The 21,334-nt window shown below is 38.8% G+C and overlaps 2 protein-coding genes across 4 annotated transcripts in view; one reads left to right on the forward strand and one right to left on the reverse strand.

The window, feature by feature from the left end:
- Window positions 1–5,391: 5,391 nt before the first annotated feature.
- Window positions 5,392–14,046, forward strand: tacr2 (tachykinin receptor 2). The gene is made up of 8 exons (XM_034224331.1): window positions 5,392–5,720; window positions 6,327–6,475; window positions 7,267–7,562; window positions 9,955–10,149; window positions 10,989–11,139; window positions 11,325–11,444; window positions 12,019–12,095; window positions 12,171–14,046. Exons 2-8 carry the CDS (start codon window positions 6,344–6,346, stop codon window positions 12,493–12,495), a joined length of 1,296 nt encoding a protein of 431 aa, XP_034080222.1. The 5' UTR covers window positions 5,392–5,720; window positions 6,327–6,343; the 3' UTR covers window positions 12,496–14,046.
- A 389-nt stretch (window positions 14,047–14,435) lies between these two features.
- Window positions 14,436–21,334, reverse strand: part of hk1 (hexokinase 1) — a 33,166-nt gene continuing 26,267 nt past the window's right edge. For all 3 annotated transcript variants that reach the window (XM_034224325.1, XM_034224322.1, XM_034224324.1), the window contains 4 exons: window positions 21,061–21,216; window positions 18,501–18,588; window positions 17,933–18,078; window positions 14,436–16,299 (listed from right to left, as the gene is read on the reverse strand). In XM_034224325.1, the coding sequence (XP_034080216.1) occupies window positions 16,152–16,299; window positions 17,933–18,078; window positions 18,501–18,588; window positions 21,061–21,216 (538 nt within the window). In that variant the 3' untranslated portion in view covers window positions 14,436–16,151. The remainder of the gene's footprint in view (window positions 16,300–17,932; window positions 18,079–18,500; window positions 18,589–21,060; window positions 21,217–21,334) is intronic.

The following is a 21,334-nucleotide window of genomic DNA, read 5'->3' on the forward strand; positions in this document are numbered from 1 at the left end:
CCCCGGGCCGTCCGCCCGAGACCCCTTCCGGGTCCTCCGCTGTCAGCCCAAGCACGTCCTCCAGACCCCCTCCACCCACCCTGTTGGCCTTAGTTTTGTGTCCCTCCTCCGGTCCCCCTCCACCCACCCTGCTGGATGTTTTTTGGGACGTCTGGGATCCGTCCCTTGAGGGGGGGGTACTGTCAAGATCTGTCTGTGTTGTATTTTGTCTTGTCTTTTTCTGTCTTTTGTTTCATGTTTTATTTTGAAAGGTCTTCACCTCCTGTCTTGCCTGTTTCTGTCTGTGTTGTGTTTTGTCTTGTCTAGATCTGTCTTTGGTTTTCTGTCTGCGTTGTATTTTGTCTTTAGATCTGTCTGTGGTTCCCTGTCGTTAGTTTCCCTGGTGTGTCTTATTACCCGATTGTGTGCACCTGGTGTCCCTGTGTTTTCTCCTCCCTCCTCACCTGTGTCTTGTTTGTATAATTAGTCTTGTGTGTATTTAAGTTCTGGTTTTTCTGTCTGTCTTTGTCGGTTCGTCTTGTGTTTTGACTTGGTCTCCGGTGAGTGTTCTGTCGTTTGAATAGTTTAGCCTTGAAATAAAGGAGTTATTTTTGACACTTTAATCTGCATTTGGGTCCTGCTTCCTACACACACACCGTAACAATAGGTGACCATTGAGAGACCTGAGACCACACACACACTTACACCAGCATGTTAGAAACGTTTCATTCCCTTGCCTGTACCCTTCAACACGCCCTTCACCAGGTCCTGCTGGCCAACAAAGATCTGTGAGCATGTGAAAGTACACACATGCAGTGCGTAGTGTACACACTCAACAGAGGGAAGACAGAACGAGCTTAGCTGAAGTCAGCAGCGCTACCTATATCTGTTATTTTCTGTGCAAACACAAAGAGGAGATTTCCCTTAAGAGCAAGGGAGGAAAGACAAAAAAAGAGAATGATGTGTGAAGAATAAAAGTCAACATGGGAGTAGTTAATGTCGCTGAGAATTAAAGCAATAGAAAGCAAAAGAGAATGTATGCCAGTAAGACAGTGATACATTGAAAGCACAAACATGTTATCACAGTATAGGCTACTTGTTGTGTGGAGACATAAAAAGTATGTAACTGCAGAAATTAAGACATTGTTAAAGTACAGCAAGTTTATACATGAGTGTCCTTAGTGGCACCTTATGGTGATAAGTGGCTGAGTTAAAAAGTAAATATTTATACTGTTTATCTCTTAGTAAACACACATGCATGGCTGCAGTTCATGTGCTTCAGGAATACAAAGACTTAGACCTTGCACAACTGTGTGTACTTCTTTTTACATGCACTCAAATTGAGGTACTTTATTTATTTTTCATATTATCAAATCAGTGAATTTGTCTTGAGTGTTTGGTCATGTTTCTGACGCCACAGCTCTACAAGTAAAAACAAGCTATTTCTAAAAATGACTGTCAATAACTGCAATCAGAGGACTGGGGCCCATTCCAATAGTCCATTTAGCTTAGGAACCTTCCTAACCAAGTGAAATGACCCGGAAGTACGTCACTGGCAGCCATGATAAGTGCCGTTCCAATTCTCCAAATGAAAGGAAAGGAGGTTTCAAACTTCCTTTATAACCTCCTTTAGTTTAGGAACCACTGGACCTCCCTAACCGAAAGGAGAGGAGAAAATGCTGCCCCACAATGCATTGCAGCCGTAGCATTTGCCGTCACTCAACAGTCGGCCGTTCACTGACACAAACGATAATGGGAGAAATTATATCATGAAAGTTACGGTGCTTATTACGCATTTTAAAACGTATGTGGTAAGTTGCCAAAGTGCTTTGTTTTGAACGTTCATCAGTATTATAATCAAAAAGAGAAATATGAACGTTAGTTTTTACTGAAATGATCAAATAAAGTCAACATTTCACTGAGCTGTGTGGGGTTGTTCAACTTTTAAAAGATGTTTGAATGGTGATATACACAGTGATAGATGTTAAGGACTAACGTTTATAATAAATACATTTGTATTTATTTTAAGATCTTTTAATAGTTCATACAATCATACGTATTGGGATCATTTGTATTAATGTGGACCTGAGAGAGAGGGTGACGAGCATAAGTTTCACTTTCCTTTTTTATTTCAATTCCAACTTTGGTCATGAAGAATATGTTTCTCTGTTGTCCACGTTCATAAAGCTTAAAGCAACAGCATCAGAGCATGGTGCAGAGTCTCTAGATGAGTTTACAGTAGTCCCTCGTTCTTATTATACATCCATGTTGTAGTCCGCTGTAGAAAACTGTAGTTTCCATAGTTTCCCCACAGCAGCAGACGCACATTCATGACGTCCGCTGGCGCATCATAAACACGTCGGATAGTGAAAGTGCATTCGGATTCTCTAAGCACCGCAGTCTCTTCTCCTAAATCCTTTTGAATTCTCCTATCCACTATCCCTTAACCCCGTGACGTTTCACTCAGAGATCAAGGAATAGGAGATAGGGTTAGACGTTAGGAGCTGATTTTTGGATTATCGGAACGCAACCCTGTTCTTTGTGATTACTTCATCATTGGTTATCAACCCAGTTTTCATCTCTGTAACCATTTTTTAAATCTCAAATAGATTTAACCTGGGGGAGCACAGTTATTTCATATATCAAAACGATTTTTCTTTGCTTTTACACTAAGAGCACAATTCACAACAACTTTGAAAACAGATTTTGTCGGAGCTGCAGCAAAGAACCCATATCCAAACTGCAATAATGTTTGACCTCTTTGACCATGTCAAAACCCATAATATGTGCCTCTTAGGAGGGCAATCTAACTCGATACCAAGTAAAAACAAATGATGATGATGATGATGATGATGATGATGATGATGACTGTGGGTCACAGACCCTATGGTACACCAGTCACCAGAGGTGTGAATTTAACAAATTCACACATAGAAAGGATCCTTTTTGAACGGCTCCTAAGAGAGCAATGTTCAAGGATCAGCTTCAATGTATAATACAGCAACATGAAATGCAGTTGTAACCACCTCCATAGAACATATACAAAAATATATGGAACTATTTTATTTAGAACAGAATAAGACAAGGTAGGACATAGAATAATAAAAGAAGGAAAATATCCTCCTGGGACCCGAGGAAAAAAATGTGTGTTCCAATTTCCTTTTTTTGTGATTTCCTACCTATTTAGGGTTACAAAAACATCTTGCAATTTAGACTTTTTTTATTTTATTTTATTTTTAAATGTTACAGTATGTCCACTTGTGGACTGACGGCTTCGGGCTTTGTATATTGCACATGTGTTTTATTTTGAAAAGTGTTCCCTTTCCCCATGTCTGTTGCTGTTGATTGTGTGCACCTGGTGCCCTGTGTTGTCTCCTCCCCCTCACCTGTGTCTTGTTGTGTTAATTAGTGTGGGTATTTAGGCTCTGTGTTTCCTGTTTTGTGGGGGGTGTGAGATCCTTGTGGCTGGTGACTGTGCTCACGTGAACAGCAAGATTGAGGCTGTGTCATGTGCCCGTGAGTAATAAATGCCCACACCAGGTTGTATTTTGGACGTTCTGCCTCTGCCTCCTTGCTTGGTCGGGCCGCTCAACGGTCAGCTTCACACCACTGTAGAGGACGTCGGAACCATATTAGTTTGAAAAGACAGCCAAAATTAACAGACTATGTAACGTATTATGGTTATAGAGTGATATTAATACAATAATACATTCACCTTTATTTAAAACATGAATAAGTCATTGATCTGAACATTGCTGTTTATTTGTTCAATACAAAACTAGCTTGTTTTTTGGTGAATCTTTCCAGATCTTCAAAGACTTTGTAGTCAATGTAGTGGGAAAAGTACCTCATTGACTCCAACGGCACGGGCTGTAGGGTCATCTTGACTAGTTTTCTCCATTTGACCATGCTCATAGAAACAAAGCTTGCATTCCTGAGGCAATTCTCATTTTTCATGGCTCCACTTAAAATAAAAACAACAATAAGACATACGTGTTACTCCTGGCCCACAGAGGGCCATGTCTTTCCAGCTCGTCCCTATCTGTCTCTCTGTCTGTATCTGTGCGCTCATGGAGCCTCCTGCATCTTTCCCCCCCTTCTTCTTGACCCTCTTCTATCCCAGGTGTGAAAGCCTCATCTCTCTCATCATCTGAGAGCTCAAAATCTTAATCTTCCTGAACTTTCTGGTACAGAAAATGTCTGCTTCAGTTCCGTCTCCTGCAACAATATTGAGTCATAAAGTCCATGAAGATAGTCCTGACGTCCACTAGAATGGACATTTATAAAAGAGCTGTTATTTGAAAACTTGAATTATTTAATTGCTTTCAGAACTAATTTTATAGTTCCTCACATGTTAATAAACAAGAACATATATGATTTTCATGGTAAAAATTACAATTATTCAACAATATTTGACTTCTCCTCATGCTTCTATAACATTTTGTTTTTGGTATGCCAGCCATTTTGGATGAAAAGAAAGAGGAACTTCCCAGCATGCAATTTTAACCAATGACATATCACTGGAAAGACCATGATGTCCTCTGTGCAGTACATCAGGGATTGATAGAGTAGCTCAAAAGAGTAAAAGGAGATGCATGTTAACAAAATGTCCACTACAGTGGACATTTTCAATGGGCTGGGTCCCAGGAGGATACACAGTTTCCACACATTTTGCAGATATTGTATATTTTGTGTGTTTGGATATGTAAAATTCACAGATCTAGTGCAATGTATACTACAGGGTGCGATAGGCCTATAACTTTCGTAGAGCTGAGGTCTATTAGATGTTAAAATCCATCAGACTTTTAGTATTCATGAAACGTTCTGTTAACTCCATTTAATAAGCTTTATACAGAGACACTGGAGATTTGAGGTTAGCCTGTAATATAAGAAAAGCATTTATTTCCACAAACTCATAATGAAAATGTCATAACAAGGCTTTTAGAGAGCTCTCCTTCTCTCTGAGGAACAGGAAATACACACTGAGTATGTGACATTTCTATCCCACTCTGTATGTCTTTCTCACTCTATGCTGCATCAAAAAAAGAGGAGAATAGAAACGTATTACTATTTGTAGTATAGACAATTGCTTTAGCATTTCAGAGGAGATGGAAATGGATGGCTGCAGAAAACAGCAGGGGACTGGGGATGAAGTATACCTCTCTCTTTCCTTTCCTTTTATTTATTTTTAAACCAGGCTTTATGTGGCTCTGTCATTTACAACCAAACTGCCAGCCTTCTGCTGTTTTGATTTCTATTTAACTCCTCTTGTTTTAGATCGAACCGTGCACAATCAACACACGTCTCCAATGCTTACTTAATTACCTAATTTCAATACTTAATTTCTCTATCTCTCTCTATCTCTCTCTCTCTCTCTCTCTCTCTCTCTCTCACTCTCTCTCTCTCTCTAGATGTAGTCGCAAAGTCGCGTGGCTGCTGGTCAGTGCGTCTGCAGTCACTCTCAGCAGCTTGCACCGTAATCAGCTGTTGCACACGCCAGGAGGGAGAGCGAAAGTGTATGTATGTGTGTGTGTGTGTGCGTGTGTGTGTGTGTGTGTGTGTGTGTGAGAGAGAGAGAGAGAGAGAGTTGAGAGTATAGAGATGTCTTGAGATGGATTACTGGATGGACCTGGTTGTCCATTACGCAGAAGGACTCTAATTTCTGGACATTAAAAACTATGGATAGGCCTACTGATGTAAAAAAGACTAACAACGAGGCTTAAACCGCGTTTATAAGAAAGGTAAGAGCGATAAAAGTAAACATCTGATTGAGGCTATCTCATTTGTGTATATCACATATTTCACTGTGCCGTCCGATCTGTGAATTCATCACGTGTGCTGCAGGCTGTTGCGCATACTGTGGCAAACAAAATAGTGAGGGTGTCTGCCAAAAGCTAGTGCTTCATGGCAGATAAATATATGTGAACTAATAATAAATATTAAAACCTATTTGCAATCAAATGTAGGCTGTGACAAAGTTTTTAACTTACATGTGCTACTGTAAGATAGGCTATCAGTGGACTGGAACTTGCCATAATAGTGATATGATGTATGATTATTAACTAAGGTGACTGCTGTGCTGCAAGCCACATTCTCTTACTGTAATTTAACACTTGATGTGACTACCTCATATCGAAAATGCATTGATACATCAGGGTTAAAAAGTATAACATAATTCATCATATTTACAAACCAAATGTGAAAATAGGTGCTACAGAATATATTAAACATTTTCTAATTCAAGTCAAATCTGACATTTCTTTCCATGTGAAGAAGAAGGTGAAGGTCATTTTACCTGTAACTCTCATTGTGTGTCATACCCTTATGCGTAAAGTTTGTATTACCAGGTGACAGGGAGTAGAATATGGATGCTGAGGGAATCCAACACGTCGACAGAGACATGGAGGCCACTTCATGGCCTTTTTCCGTGACCACCGACTGGCAGGAGGACGGAAACGAGATGACGGGGAATCAGTTCCAGCAGCCCGACTGGCAGGTGGGAGGATAAAGATCAGAGATACAACTTGAACTCCTATTTTAGTGCATCCTGCAGAGCCTGAAACCATTTAGAGGATCAAATAAAATGCGACAGAATTCATTGAAAAAAGAGTACAATATTAAAAGAGGTTTTATGAAATAATCAATGCTAAAAAATGTTTTTGTAAATATGTCAAAGGTGATAAAGTCGGTCCTTAAGGATGTGTGAATAATCTATAAATCATGTCTATAGTGATCCTGTTGTAATAGTTTTTGTGTACCTATCCAGGTACTGCAGATGGAAATGACTCATAGCTAAAACAAAACATACATACATTTGATTGTAATACTAATAACAAAATCATAATTTTAATAATTTGTGTACATTGTTCCTGATACATAAATATTATGCAAACACAAACTTAACCAAGACCACACATTAAGCCTTATGGGGCAGAATGAAAGGGCAGAAAATGATCTATTAATATTTACAAAGCTTTTTTCCACTCCGCATCTCCTTTCCTCCATCATCTCTCCTTTCTCCTATCTTCTTCTCCCCTCTCATCTAATAACTTCCGGCCTTTTTCTTCTTTCTTTACCTCTCCTCTATAATTATCCAATTCCACTCGTCTCTCCCACGTCTCCACCTCTTCCTTCTGAACTCTCTCCGTTCTCCTCTTTTCCTTTTCGTCATCTTTCCTCTTCTCTCTCTTTTTTCCTCTCCTATCTCCTCTTTTCCTTTCTCCTCTCCTCTCTTTCTCTACTTTCCTAACTTTCCTTTTCCTCTATCGTCCGCTCTTCCTCTCTCAGGTGGCTTTGTGGGCTATGGCGTACTCCCTCATCATCCTGGTGTCCATCACTGGCAATGTGACAGTGATCTGGATTATTCTTGCTCACAGACGTATGAGGACTGTGACCAATTACTTAATCGTCAACCTGGCTTTCTCTGACGTTTCCATGGCAACCTTCAACACTCTCTTTAACTTTGTGTACGCACTTCACAACGACTGGTACTTTGGCCTCGGCTACTGCCGGTTTCAGAACTTCTTCCCCATCACGGCCATGTTCTCATCTATTTACTCGATGGCTGCCATCGCAGTGGACAGGTAAGAGAGAGCTCTAACAAAACCTCAGATAAGGTCTGATTTAACATTTCATTTGTGAGTTACATGATATTTAAGTGGTTACTCTAATCCAAACTTCCATTAAAATATAACCAAAGTACTTCAGACACTATGTTGTACCTGAAACTATAGGCACTAAAGCAAGAACTCATTGTCATCTCTTGCGAAGCCTCATTTAGGAACTACATTATGCAAAGTGTAAAAAAGGACAGATGACCAATTTGTGAAACAGTCAACTCCGCAGTGCAAGAACCAAGTTGTTTTTGTAAATAACCTACTTAACTGGTCCATTACTACTCTAGCTGTGATTGGTTTTACAGTACTTATAGTGTATAAATGTGTTAACTCTACAGGCTGATAAGTACAAACTGTGTTGAAAACTACTATGGTCTTTAGGATAAGGGCAAATACAATATGTTGTACATGTCTATGTATCCTTGGGTGTGTATGAATGTTAGCTTCCCTATAGCAAGTGGTACTCCTCTATATGAATGAGGTGTGAATGGGTGAAAACAACCTGATCAAGCGCTATATAAGTACAGTCCATATACCATTACAGATTAAGGATGTAGTGTTAAATCCACACCTTTTTGAAACAGTGTCAACACAAATTGAACATTATAAACTTCACAAAGTCATCATTTATGTCAGTGCTGTTGTATTAGGCAGCATTTGATAGCATGAAGGCACTTACGTACATAGTAATACCGTTTTTTTAGAGGAGAGAGTAACATTGAGTTTCATGAGTGCATCAACATTTACATGATATAAGGCCCTCTGGCTCAGGACAGATGTAGTGATGAATGACCCATAGGCTAATAGGGAAGGATGTTATATCTGCTCATGCCTAAATAACTCCTCCATAATCGTTCCCAAATGTGTGAAGTCATCAGTTTATGAGACATTATTCAGGAGCAGCAGCAGGCAGAAAACAATCAATCATGGAAAAACGTGAGCGAAAATCTGAGGTAATACTCTGCCACCTCCATATTGTTTCAACAACCCTCAGGTTCCACCTATCTTCAAATGTGTGTGTGATAAGAACATAGACTTTATATATAGATTTGAATAGTGCCAAAAAAACTGGTTTAAGAGTAAACTGCGAATGAAAAAGGGAAATGAGCGTCAATGTTTTAAAGTATGCAAAAGACCTGAATATGGGTTGTTTTATACAGAAACGCCAGATTAACACACTTTTGAATCTAAATAATAGCAGTGTGTCCAAAAAGTATCTTTTATTATTTGTATTTAGATGACAAATTAAACGTAGTTATCTTTTAATTTGTGCTCAGCTGACCTTACAAAATAACAAAAACAGAAGACAATGAAACATCTTCAATGAACCTAATCAAATGCAAGTCACACAGTCTTAATCCATTTAGCTAAAAATAGTTGCAGAAGCCCTCAATACATTCATGATGTCAGTCCTGAATAATTCAAAGGAATGGTTTATAGTTATAGTTTAATCATTTGACTGTTATGGTGATAATACTGAGAAAGGCTGTTAAGTTAAATAATATAACTAGATTGTATAAGATGAGTGATAGATCGCCTTGAGTGATGCACCAGAGGGCACTACTTATTTTAAATAAAGCACATTTACATGTGGAAATACACACAGTAGCTTTTATCCACGATTAGTTTTAAGGCATCGAAGGAGGAGTGGGTCTTTTCTGTGATTTAACACGTTCCTGTAGTTCACTATAAAAGTGTATTCAGTTGATTTCATAAAGTCATTATGAGACATTTACACAAGATGTCTTTTTTCAGATGATTATGACACTCACCTTGTTGTCAGTTCCTGTCACACAGACATGAAGGGAGAAATAAAATATGATATTATAACTTTGGCAGTTGGCCAGGACATAACCACAGACAGAAAGACAGAAACGAGCATAATGACAGAGACAGAAAATATATACAATGCAGGTTTGGTCATGAAAAAGCCTCTTTGTTATAACTCTCAAAATGCCCACAACCTTGAAATAATACCACACGAAATATAGAGCTGTTCATTTATTTGTAAAGGAGATCTCTCTTTTCTAAAGCAGATCAACGGTTTCGTTATTTTACTAACATATGACTCAGAGTTAGTGATATGATTTATAGATGAAAAAGGGGATGGATATTTTATTCAACATTTTCAGTTAGAATTAAAGCCCATAAAGCTTTTAAGGCAGAGAATAATGTGTTCAGAATAATGGATTAAAGAGAAAGGCAACACAGACAAAACCACCACTTTATCATATACAGTAGAATGCAATTAAATATAAATGATATGTTGTGTTATAGGAACCACTCTGGTCTGTTCCTATGTATAACATCATACTCTAAATGAAACACTCCATAAATGAACCTTTTTATCTTGTGTCAGGTACATGGCCATCATCCACCCTCTGAAGCCCCGCCTCTCCTCCACCTCTACAAAGGTTGTGATCGCCCTCATTTGGATCGTAGCAATCTTACTGGCTTTCCCTCAGTGCTACTACAGCGTGACAATATTTTACTACCCCAGAACTGTGTGCATGGTCGACTGGCCGGACGATTATGGAGGGACACATCAACTAAGGTGAAAAAACCGCAGACATTTACAACAAGGAAGATGTATAGGCTAACATCAATTAACAAGTTATCAGCACAAAGATATTGTCTGCATGACAGGTGCACTCATATTTAAGGGGACAGTCATGCAAATCAGTACAAAAGTTATTAAAATTCACATATTTCTGAACATCTGTGAGTTGAAGCCAACATGTATGTAAGGCAAGGCAAGTTTATTTATATAGCACCTTTCAACACAAGGCAATTCAAAGTGCTTTACAAAAATGAAAGACATTAAGAGCATTGAGAAACATATTATAAAAGGGCATTTAAAAATACTCATTCAAAAGCAAAGATAATAAAACATGAATAACAAAGGTACATGAATACAAGTTACAGTGCAGTGTGAGTTACACACATCTGAAATGTTTAGGTCTGACTCTCAATCATTGCTAACTATTTAGCAGAAATAGTTTTCTTTAACCTCACTTTCTTTCTGCTTTCTTTTTTAACTTATCCGTTAGTTATTTCAAGTCTTCATGCTAAACGAACAGCTCTGGTTTCTGTTTTTCAATCCCAAGGTTGGACACCTTCAGTTGCTATAATACATCTAAACCAAAAACTATCTGTCAACTACTCACTGATACTAACCAAAGCAGGCTTGATTGACTTGAATTAAAGGTTAAGATTGTTTAGTCGCTTTTAAATGTTGCTGAGGCCGTTAATGGAGTTGGTTTAGAAAGCTTTTTTGGAAGACAGTATCAATATCAACCAAAGGGACACTACAAACAATCTGGGCTCACAACCCCTAACAATCTCTGAAACCATTAAACAAATGAAGCTTGTTGTCTGTTTCTCCCTCTGCAGTTATCAGTTTGCAGTGATTTTGCTGATCTACCTGCTCCCTCTGCTGGTGATGCTGGTGACCTACAGTTTAGTGGGTCAGTCATTATGGGGTGGGCACATCCCTGGAGAGGCGAGGGACAATTACCACAGCCAGATCACTGCCAAGAGAAAGGTCACACTTATATTTTTATACTGTCATAAAGTACAGTTCTAGTCTTCTGATGTCACATTATCACTATTTTCAAAATGCTCAGATAACCGTGGCTAAGTAAAGCTAAGGGTGAATCGAACACAATTACATGAGTGAATTTAAAATATGGCATTATTGGCTATTATTTTCTCTGTGATTTCCGACAGGTGGTGAAGATGATGGTTGTCGTGGTCTTGACCTTTGCCCTCTGCTGGTTGCCCTACCACATCTACTTCATACTGGGATCCTTTAACAGAGACATTTATAAACAGCATTACATCCAACAGGTGAGCAGCTGCCTTTCTGCCTGTTTGGAAATGTAACAACCTTTATTGTGAAGCCAAGACAGGAAAGTATCTTTGGTCTCAACTCACTGAGGAGAAAACATGACATAAAATAGAAGAAATGTAACAGTCATTGAATGTCCTTGGTGCAAAGCCAATTGCCTCTCATATTTAAGTGTACTATTATTTTTTCCTTAACACCTGACCTGTCTAAACGTGTACATTAGACTTTACATTTTGAATTAAAGAACATTTTCAAATGTAATGTTGCCAGGTTTATTACATCGCGACAGCCTAAGGGGACAAACTCAGGGGGATGTTTTAATCAAAGATAATTGGCCAGGCTTTGCTGTTTACAGCTGTTCATCATCATTTAATCATGGAATTGCTTTTGTTGGCGGTCTATTATCCTTCTTAGAGTTAACAATCTTGCCCACCAGTTTATATTTAATGCTGTGGAGTTCCTATAACAGATAGAGATATTGAGCCAACCAAGGTTGCTCTCTATCTTCTAAAACATTTGAAATGCTTTTAGTCTGATTTACTAACTGGGCATCGTGTTTCATTTCTTTGTCAGGTGTACCTGGCTATATTCTGGTTGGCGATGAGTTCAACAATGTACAATCCTATCATCTATTGCTGTCTAAACCAAAGGTAAAAGACATATTCACACTAAAGTTCCAGTATCCCAAAACTTGGGCTAGAAAACGAATGATCCTCTCTCTGCAGGTTTCGTGCTGGTTTCCGTCATGCGTTTGTTTGGTGTCCTTTCATCAAAGTGTCGGAGGAGGACAGGATGGAGCTGCAGCACACACACACCTTCAGAGCTACCATGAGCCGCAGCCACCGCAAAGACAGTACATACATACACACCTCCATCAAAACACCCAACGCCTTTGACGCAAACGCAGCTATCAACAGTGATATCAACTCAGAAAGAGATGCTTGCATGCAGCTTAAAAAACAAACACCATTAAACACTTACAGCTCACACAGCACATGTGCAGAAGATACAAGATCTCCAGCTGACACACTTCTACAGCACAACAACTGAAACAAAACACGATGAGGACATCACGATAGAAAATAATTGGGTTTTTGAGCTGATAATAATTAGACTTCATCCAAAAAATATAGGGGAGATCCAACAGGGTGAAGTGTGGTGACTTCATGTGGGAGTTGTTTAGATGTGGCTTTGGACCAATAACCCTTTTTTTCGTTAAAGAGGAATATAAATGAATGTGACTGGTGGATGTTTTGCTGTTAATACCAAAGTGGTCATGGAAATAGAGTTATATGTGAAGAAACTACATCTGCATTAATGAAAACAAGAGTTTTATTCTCGCATTGTTAGTGTTTGATGTTTGTAAGAACATCTGTAGATAAATCCATCCATGATTCATTTCTCTTACTGAAGCCTTTTTCCTTTGTCCTCCCTCTATCATTTACATTCACTAACTACGCTTCTCCTTTGAGAAACTGGAAATTGTGGATATCTACAGAGTGTGAAACTGTAGTCTTTGTGATGTTTATTTTCAACAACAACAACAACAACAACAACAACAACAACAACAACGTATAATGGATGAGAAGTCCTCTGGCATCAGCAGCAAGCCTTAATAATGTGTTTTTTCTTCGACATGGGACATTTCATATTTGTCACCAATCTTAAGACACAAAGTGTTGTTATTGGTAACATAGTTAAAGCAACATTTGTTCAGCTTTCTGGTGTTCAAAGTTAGCACCAATGTGCTGATTAGCTCTTGTTGTTAGTGTGGGATTGCCTTGAGCTTATAATAACACCTTTATTAAGGGGATATCTTTGCAGTTTAGAATATGAGTCTGAGGAGCTCTGCTGTATCAATGCAGCTTTTAAAGATGTTATTCTACTGTCACTTGAAATAGTCGAACAAAAGTTTAATTACAACTTGCTCAATTTATTACATTGAAAGACACAGAATTAGCTATTTATAATATTAACTGATTTTCTAATCACCATCATTACAGTTTCAGTTGACAAAATAAACACAAAACTGATTATAAAATATTTTAGAGGCAAAATTAGCCTTGATTATTTGTATAGACTTTGCTGGATGTTTCTTACTATCAGTTATATGGTGAGCATGTATCTTTTATTGTAACAGTCTTTAAACATGTCTTTCACATAGTGTGCATTCATACAGTACGTTGCTCGTGTATTGTGACTTCACACGTTCCTACAACTGTAATATTTTAAGATTTTTATGTTCATGGTGAAGTAGAGTACACATTAAAAATTAAAAGTGCTGCTAATTAGACGAATGTGATGTAAATGTAATCTATTGAGTGTATTATGTAACATATTTTGATGAAGTGGAAATGTAAATAAGGTGACATGTTTGTGCAGTTAGTATGATGATAATGTTGTAAATAATGTAGCTTGTAATTGTCAACATTTCAGAATGGAGAGAAAACCTTTTCAATTCTTGTGACAACTTTTACTTTTAAGGTAAAGTGACAAAGTGAAACATGTATTGTTGTCTACAGAAATCAGCAGGGTAGAAGTTTGTGGCCTAAATAAAAGTTGATAATATGTTTAATAAATGTGAGTGTGCGTGTAATGGTCCCTCAGTTCTCCTCTTGTTCAAATGTAACACGGGGGTCAAAGGGGCGGTGCTACTTTGTTTTTAAATCACTTTTACTTACATTCTCTCATAGCTACTTCATTTTTTAATGAACCTCTGAACACACCAACAACCCATTACGTTTTGCTGTAATGTACCTAGGCCAACTAACTGAAAACACAACTTTAGAAAGACATTTATTTGTTGGCTTCAAGTAAAACCACAACAGCTCTAAACAAAAGGTCAAATATTCAATGATATTATGCATCCCTTATCATTTCAATTAAGACAAGGTATGCAAATGTCATTGAATATTTGACCTTTTCTTTAGAGCTGCAGTACTGTAAGCAGAATCCAGTCATGTTTGGCTAAATAGATTAAAACTCTTTGGTTGTATTGACACAAGTTTGTCTTTATTTATTGACTGACAGTGTTTGACAGATACAGTCTGGGTTTTGTGAACACAGAAAACAAGATTCAAGTTTCAGACTTTTCTAATTTTGAGAGCATCTAAAGGCAAGGTAGTATAGCTGCTGGAGCGGCTGGCCATCTTTACCCTGGCAACAGTAGAGCAGCGTAGTACGAAGGAATGAAAATGTAATTTGCTAGGATTCATTTTTTCTGTAGCAGTTTTAAATGGGTGCTTAATGTAACCGAGCAGCAATTAATAATGCATTTTATTTATATAGGCGTCTTTCAAGGTCGCCATTTTAACCATAGTTAACAAATGTAGCCATTTATGTACTGTAGTATCTCACATCCTGTGCCCCACCATTAACAGTTACCTGTGAGCTATACAGTGCCACTATGTTAAGACCTTTTGTGCTCTAATGTGCAGAGAACCTGCTAACCCCTACAATGAAAATATCTCACATAAATGCCAGTGAATAAACTCGCCAGTCTTTCAATAAGTATGATTTATACATTATCACAGATAAAAACAAATTACATTGCAATAATTGTGTTACTTGAATGAGCCATAGAGTAGTTCACTTTAACACCTTTCTGAGTCTTTAGGATGATACGGAGTATACAGTGAGTGAGAAGCAATATTTCCAAATGTTTAAATACCCCTTAAAGTTTCAGCTACCTTATTCTTTTTATACAGTTTGGCCAAAGTTGTTCCAGTGGCATCTGTATCACATTCCTGTTTCATGGCTTTTTACTAAGTAGCTGGTGAGTTTTATTGTGATGAAGAGGGTAACCAGCACTTCTTAAGACAACTAGAACGTACATACAGTAGCTGTGACGAGAGACAATAACAGGATTTCTACTTAGTGAAATACAAGTGCTCTTTGGACATATGTTACAGTACAGCACAAAGTAAATAAAGTAGAACACATCTGCACATTTAACAAGCACGTTACATCCCCTGCAGATTAAGCATCGTTAAAGTCCCTTTTTCTCCTTTCTGCCCTTGAGTAGATTGTTGAATCCTCCGCTACAGGACCAGTACCGGCTGAGTGGACTTCCTCTGTGTGCCTCAATATATTTTAACATTGCGCAATACAAAAATAAAATAAATAGCAACAATGTATATATAACATATTGTAGCATTTCTGGGTAAGATATTAGACATCTCAAAGTTAAAAATATTCCCTTTAATCTTATTACACATTTATATATCATCTCATATCCCTTATCCGTCTTGAGACAGTGGAAACACTTTGGAAGCTTTTGGTTTTTATGACGCTGCATCCACTACACATGTTGCAAGGATAAATGTTTCTCCGCAATGCAAATAGTCTGGAACCTGTTGTACTTGGTATATTGTAACAAACTACAATCATCAGAAGAATCCTCCAGATGGCGATGATAAACAGCTCATCGTTACAGGAGCGTGTAAACCTATTTTTCTACTAGCCACATTTTTTCACAGCTGAATGTTCGCATTTTATCTCTACAAGTTTAACCTCAAACAACACAAAAACATAAGAGTCTGAGTATTGTTAAATATGTTAGTGCATGACTCTCTGCTATCTAACACCACAGAGAAAACGATCTCCCTCTCTGTCATTTAGACAGACTAAAGCAGCTACACTAATGTGTGATCCTTTGACTGAACAAGGGCTGAAGACGAGGGGAAAGAAGAGGAGGGAGGTATTTTCTATTTATTGCTCAGCTCTTGTCTTATGCGGCACCCCACGGCTGTGATGAGTGCGGCACCTTTCCCACTGCCGTCCTCTGACAGCAGGAAGTTGACGTTACACTGAGGAGCCAGTTCCTTTACCGTCTGGTGCATGACCCCCGAGAAACTAGACAGAGACAAAAGATTTGACATCATGTTAAGTGTTAATTTGTTAAGCTAAAATGGCCTGCGGCTCTTCTCATATCTGTTTTCTACAACTGGTTGAGCCGGTCTTTGTTCACATTTGCTTGTTGTTCTGAATAGCAATTTGCACCGCAGGGATTACATCGATAAGTGTCATGTAAATATGTTAAACACGTTGTTCACTGTACTAAAACATAAAACAAGGCAATTACGATATGATAGAAAGGCCTTTCCTATCTTTGTTTATTTGTTTCTTTTAATTGTACAGGCTACAGACACAAAACATGGACATAATGTTGTGGATATTTTAACCTCGTCAATACTGTAAAGATGTACAATGAGAGTAATCAATAATAAACTGGTGAAAGCAAACAGAGTTGTCTTAGTAGTTCTTTATACAAGCTTGCAGGTACGGTCATGCAAAGTACAGAGTCGTTTGCAGGAGTGGACACAGGGGCAAATGTGTGTGTGCGTTTTATAGAGGACTGTTGCTGCGCAGAGAAGAGAAAGAGATAACTCTTTATCTTGACTGTTATCTTACAATGCTCTCATAGGGAGAGCCGCATTCTTCAGGTACGACCTTGGCAGGAAGCTACCGTGTGGTACAACAGGTCGAGTTGACCAAACATTTCTCAGCATAATATCATCATTTGGTTTTACCATATAAAGTAATATAAGAAATTGCCACTACAATAACAGAACAAATAAAATACAGTCAGTAGGTCACTTCAACATTTCATAAACAAGAAAAATAGGTTGACAGTCCAATACCATCAAAAGCACATACCATAACATGGCAAGCATATTTATAGTTATTGTTCCTTTTTATCCCACTCTTCGCTAGAGCTGATTGTTTCCCATTTCATGGCGTGTTGAGCCATCCTTTGATCCTTTGTGGCAATCATCCTTTCCAAAATAAATTGTGTTTTTAATCTACTCTTCAAACACCTTACATTCAGATTTGTCCTTGATTGAGTTTTAAAACTAAGTATTTTAGCCAGAAGAATAATTGTATTCATTAACTGTGTACTGTCCTCATCCAAAAGCCCAAAGAAAACACCAAAGGGAGTAAATGCAAAATCAATATAAAGTGTCTTAAGCCAATTTTGAATCTCAGTCCACAGTCTTGCAACGTATGGACAATAACAAAATAAGTGCATCTGGTCTTCCTCTTCCTCCTCACAGAATCTACAAAATGCTGACGGTTCAATATTAAAAGTGTTGAGTGGTTTTTTTGTAGCGGTAATCTTGTAAAAATTCTTCAGTTGGAGGATTCTTGAATATGAATCCGTTTGATTATAAATTATTTTAATTTCCGACTTCTTGTTTGAGGTGTACAGACCTGTTGTCGGTTTCCATCTTCTTTTTATTTACGTTTCCAGTTAGTTGGAATAGCTGAAAGCAGCTGGTTAAAATGAAGGAAATCACATATCTGACCATACATACAGCAAAAACACTGATATGACATTACATTATCTGTGCTATCTAGTAAATCATTCATACAATTATTCCTTACTACTAAAACAAGGCAATTTAGGACATGATAGAAAGGCCTTTCCTATCTTTGTTTCTTTGGCAGTTGAGTAATTAGTCTGTTGTTGATGAATTCAACTCACTGTGGATGTAGTTTGTAGAGGGTCCCGTCCACCCCCACAGTGATGTCCAGATGGTCCAGTCCTCGGTTCTCTCTGATCTTATCGACCACAGCCGCCATCCCTGCCCCACAAAGCTGAGCTGCACGATGGGACACTGCCCCACAAACCTGTAAATTATAATGAAAACATTATTATTATTGCAACACTGAACGGATCAAACCTGTCACAGTGTGTTCATTAAGAAAAGATATGTCACTTAACATGTGTATGCCATGTATAGTCCAATACACATGCCTTCTTTAACAGTACACCTCGCTAAATCTAATGCAGTCTAATAGGGAGGCGTTAAATCAACTGCATGGCCAGTTCAGAGCTAGTGTGTCTATTCTCTTCAAACTCCATCTCCGTCAGTAAGGACACTTGATTTGTGTTGATAACTTCCACTGATGGAATGATGATTATCAATGGTTGAGCATGATACTGGATTGGCTGTTAAACATGATTGTGTGCTTTAGTTTTTATTGGGCACACATTTCCTCAGAAGAAATTGTTCGTTATTTGCCCACATTTGTATTTGGATATAGCTTACCCTTTTGACTATGATACTGTCATCACAGGAGCTGTCCAGCCCTAAGTGTTGCAGGATGGATCTCACTTGCAGCAGAGCTAATCTATCACTGGAAGAAAAAAAAAACAGAGACATAGATGATGAGCAAAGGGGAAATTAACTAGTAGTTCAGTACCAAAACAGCAATTTAAAGTACAAATATATCCGCTTAAAGGTAAATAAAGAAGCAATAATTAGTTGCAGTGCAACAGTGGCGGCGCTAGGGGGTGGCTACTTGGGCTCAAGCCCCGGATGTTTTCTGAAAAGCCCCGGATATTTCACTTGAAAAAAATAAAAACGTCTCAGGAGTAATGTGCAGTACCGGAGTCCACCAGAGAGGCAGCCACTGTGGGACAGTAGCCTGCGTACTGCGTAGCCTGCCCTGAAGAAGAAGTGATCCTTCCTAGTGCCTGACGAGTTTTAAGCTAATAGCCTATACAGTTATGGATATTAGAAAGTTATTGTCATTGAAGCAGGCCACAAGCTGCAGCAGCAGCAGTATCAGCAGCTGACAACAATGTCATCACCAGCAGTCAAGAAATAGATGATGTTTCAGGTTTGTTAATCTAATGGTGATATCTGCACTCTGGCTGATTGAGTAAGAAGTGAAAAAGAGTGATGTAACGTTAATGTTATAGCTAGTAAACATGGAGTAACCACACTAAGTATACCCTTATATGTTAGTATGTATACAGAACATGACTAAAAATTATCCTAAGATGTAACGTTAACCCTTCATACCTCAGTCTACTTTTAAGACACTAAAATAACGTATTCCAATTTGTATTTTGTTTTCGCACGTGGAATTATACCGGCTCTCGTTTCAGTACACATAACAACAGAACTGACAGGCAACCCTCTGAATCAGACTCCGATTGGCTGTGACTGCATCCACTCAGAGTGTCCGATTCAGAAACGTGACTCTTGCACTCTGTATGTCACAAACAAAGATGGTGGATGAGAATAGATCTATAAAACGATAAGCAATGCGCCAGAATCAAAGTGAGACTATCCGCATCCTTTAAAACTCCTTAAAGGAATGGTATGCTCATGACACTCATTTTTAAATAATTATCATCCGATAAAATAGACCATTCTCTGCCAGTCTTTTTTTTTTTTTTTTAATCCGATGACATTATCAGTGATTTTAAACTGATTAATTACCGAAATAACATCAACACTGTTGGCGGCGCCATTTTACCGGACGTGACGTAAACCATGCGTTTGGTTTCGAGGACACGTTGATGTTCATGTTATTTACTGTAGTTACTCTCTTCAAATATGCCTCATTGTATCGCGAAACATTGCCACAATTCTGATAGGAACAATCCACGGAATGCTCGGTTCCATCTGTTGCCAAAAGGTAAGCGTAGGAAGTACGTTCGGAGGCAGTGGCTAGCGAAATGTGGCCGGCCCGAACCGAAAGATCCACAGGCGCATGTATGCAGCGAACATCACCGACCAGGACACCAGTTCGGCCAGTTGAGAAATCGCCCTCTGCAAGTGTGAAGCGACGGAGGACCAGAAGTAGTGCTCGGAGTAAGAATAAGGTATGTTATAGCGCATTTCCATTGCAGCGGGTAGCCCCGTTTCAACGTCCTTTATCGTCCAGGCCAGGCCAGTTTTTGGTGGCCTTTCCATATAGCGTAGTACCGGCTAGCGGGTACTTTTCCCCAGTTTTTCCGGCCCCATAAAATCGTGGTTCTAGGTACACCCTTCATGTACAGGTCTTCCTACTCGCCTTCCGAAATCAATTGCACGAGTAAAGGGATCGTCTCCAGCAAGATCACCGTGCTGTTCATCCTCATCGTCACTGTCCCTGGATTCCTGACGGTTCTGACTACTTGGCTCGAACCTGTATGGCTGAATTCCCCCATCCAATCTCTTCATATTGCTCAAAATTTCTTCCTCGGCTGACGAGTCCGAACTCAAATACTCCGCCATGTTTTCGTGTGTTTCCAAAGTGAACGCATGGATGACGTCACGACCATCACGTGACTACTGAAAATGGCAAAAATGGCAGCGGCCTGACAGAATATACAGGTTTTGATCAAAAAGAGCTATAAAATCATTATTTACCGGGGAATATCGCTGATTTCTTCAGGGTATGGTTTAAATATAATGTTTCACTAAATACTGAAGTTTTGATTAATTATCTAATGAGTGGAGCATTCCTTTAATAAGTAAACGACTATTTGAGTGAGTTAAGGCATTAGTTTTCTTCATTAAAGGGTGTTAATGAGTGTTCTCCAGTGCCTTTTGTCCGCTTTAAGGTGTTATTAAGGTAGGGTTAATGTTGCTCTCAAAGTGCACCAGATTGATGCTTTCAACTTCAATATTTAAAAAAAAATCTTCCCGGGGGAGCATGCCCCCGGACCCCCCTAGAGGAGGCGACAACCCAACAACTCCTGGGCTAAGCCCCGGATCTCCTACAATCCTAAATCCGCCACTGCAGTGCAATCTACTATAAATGATCTGGTGTTTTTCACAGCCAGTTTAAAGACACAAACAGTAAACACTAAGAAAGAGCTCTTTTTCTTACCTCTCTATCTGTGAGAGGAACTTCGTCTCGAAGATGCCTCTGGTCTTCAGTGTTTCAGAGATCTGTCCTCTGAACAAGAATCCTCTCTTGGTCATATCTATCAAGATGTTTCGCACAATCTCCCCGAGATACATGCCGCTGCACATTTTCTCAAATCTGTAAAACACATATAGCGTGCATATGAATAAACATATAGATGCATCCACACATATTGGAACTTGGAAGTAATCTATCAGTATATGAGTGCAGGAGATAAAGATGTGTGTGTGGATTT

The sequence above is a fragment of the Gymnodraco acuticeps genome, unplaced genomic scaffold (genome assembly GCF_902827175.1).
Source record: "Gymnodraco acuticeps unplaced genomic scaffold, fGymAcu1.1, whole genome shotgun sequence".
Taxonomy (NCBI): Eukaryota; Metazoa; Chordata; class Actinopteri; order Perciformes; family Bathydraconidae; genus Gymnodraco; species Gymnodraco acuticeps.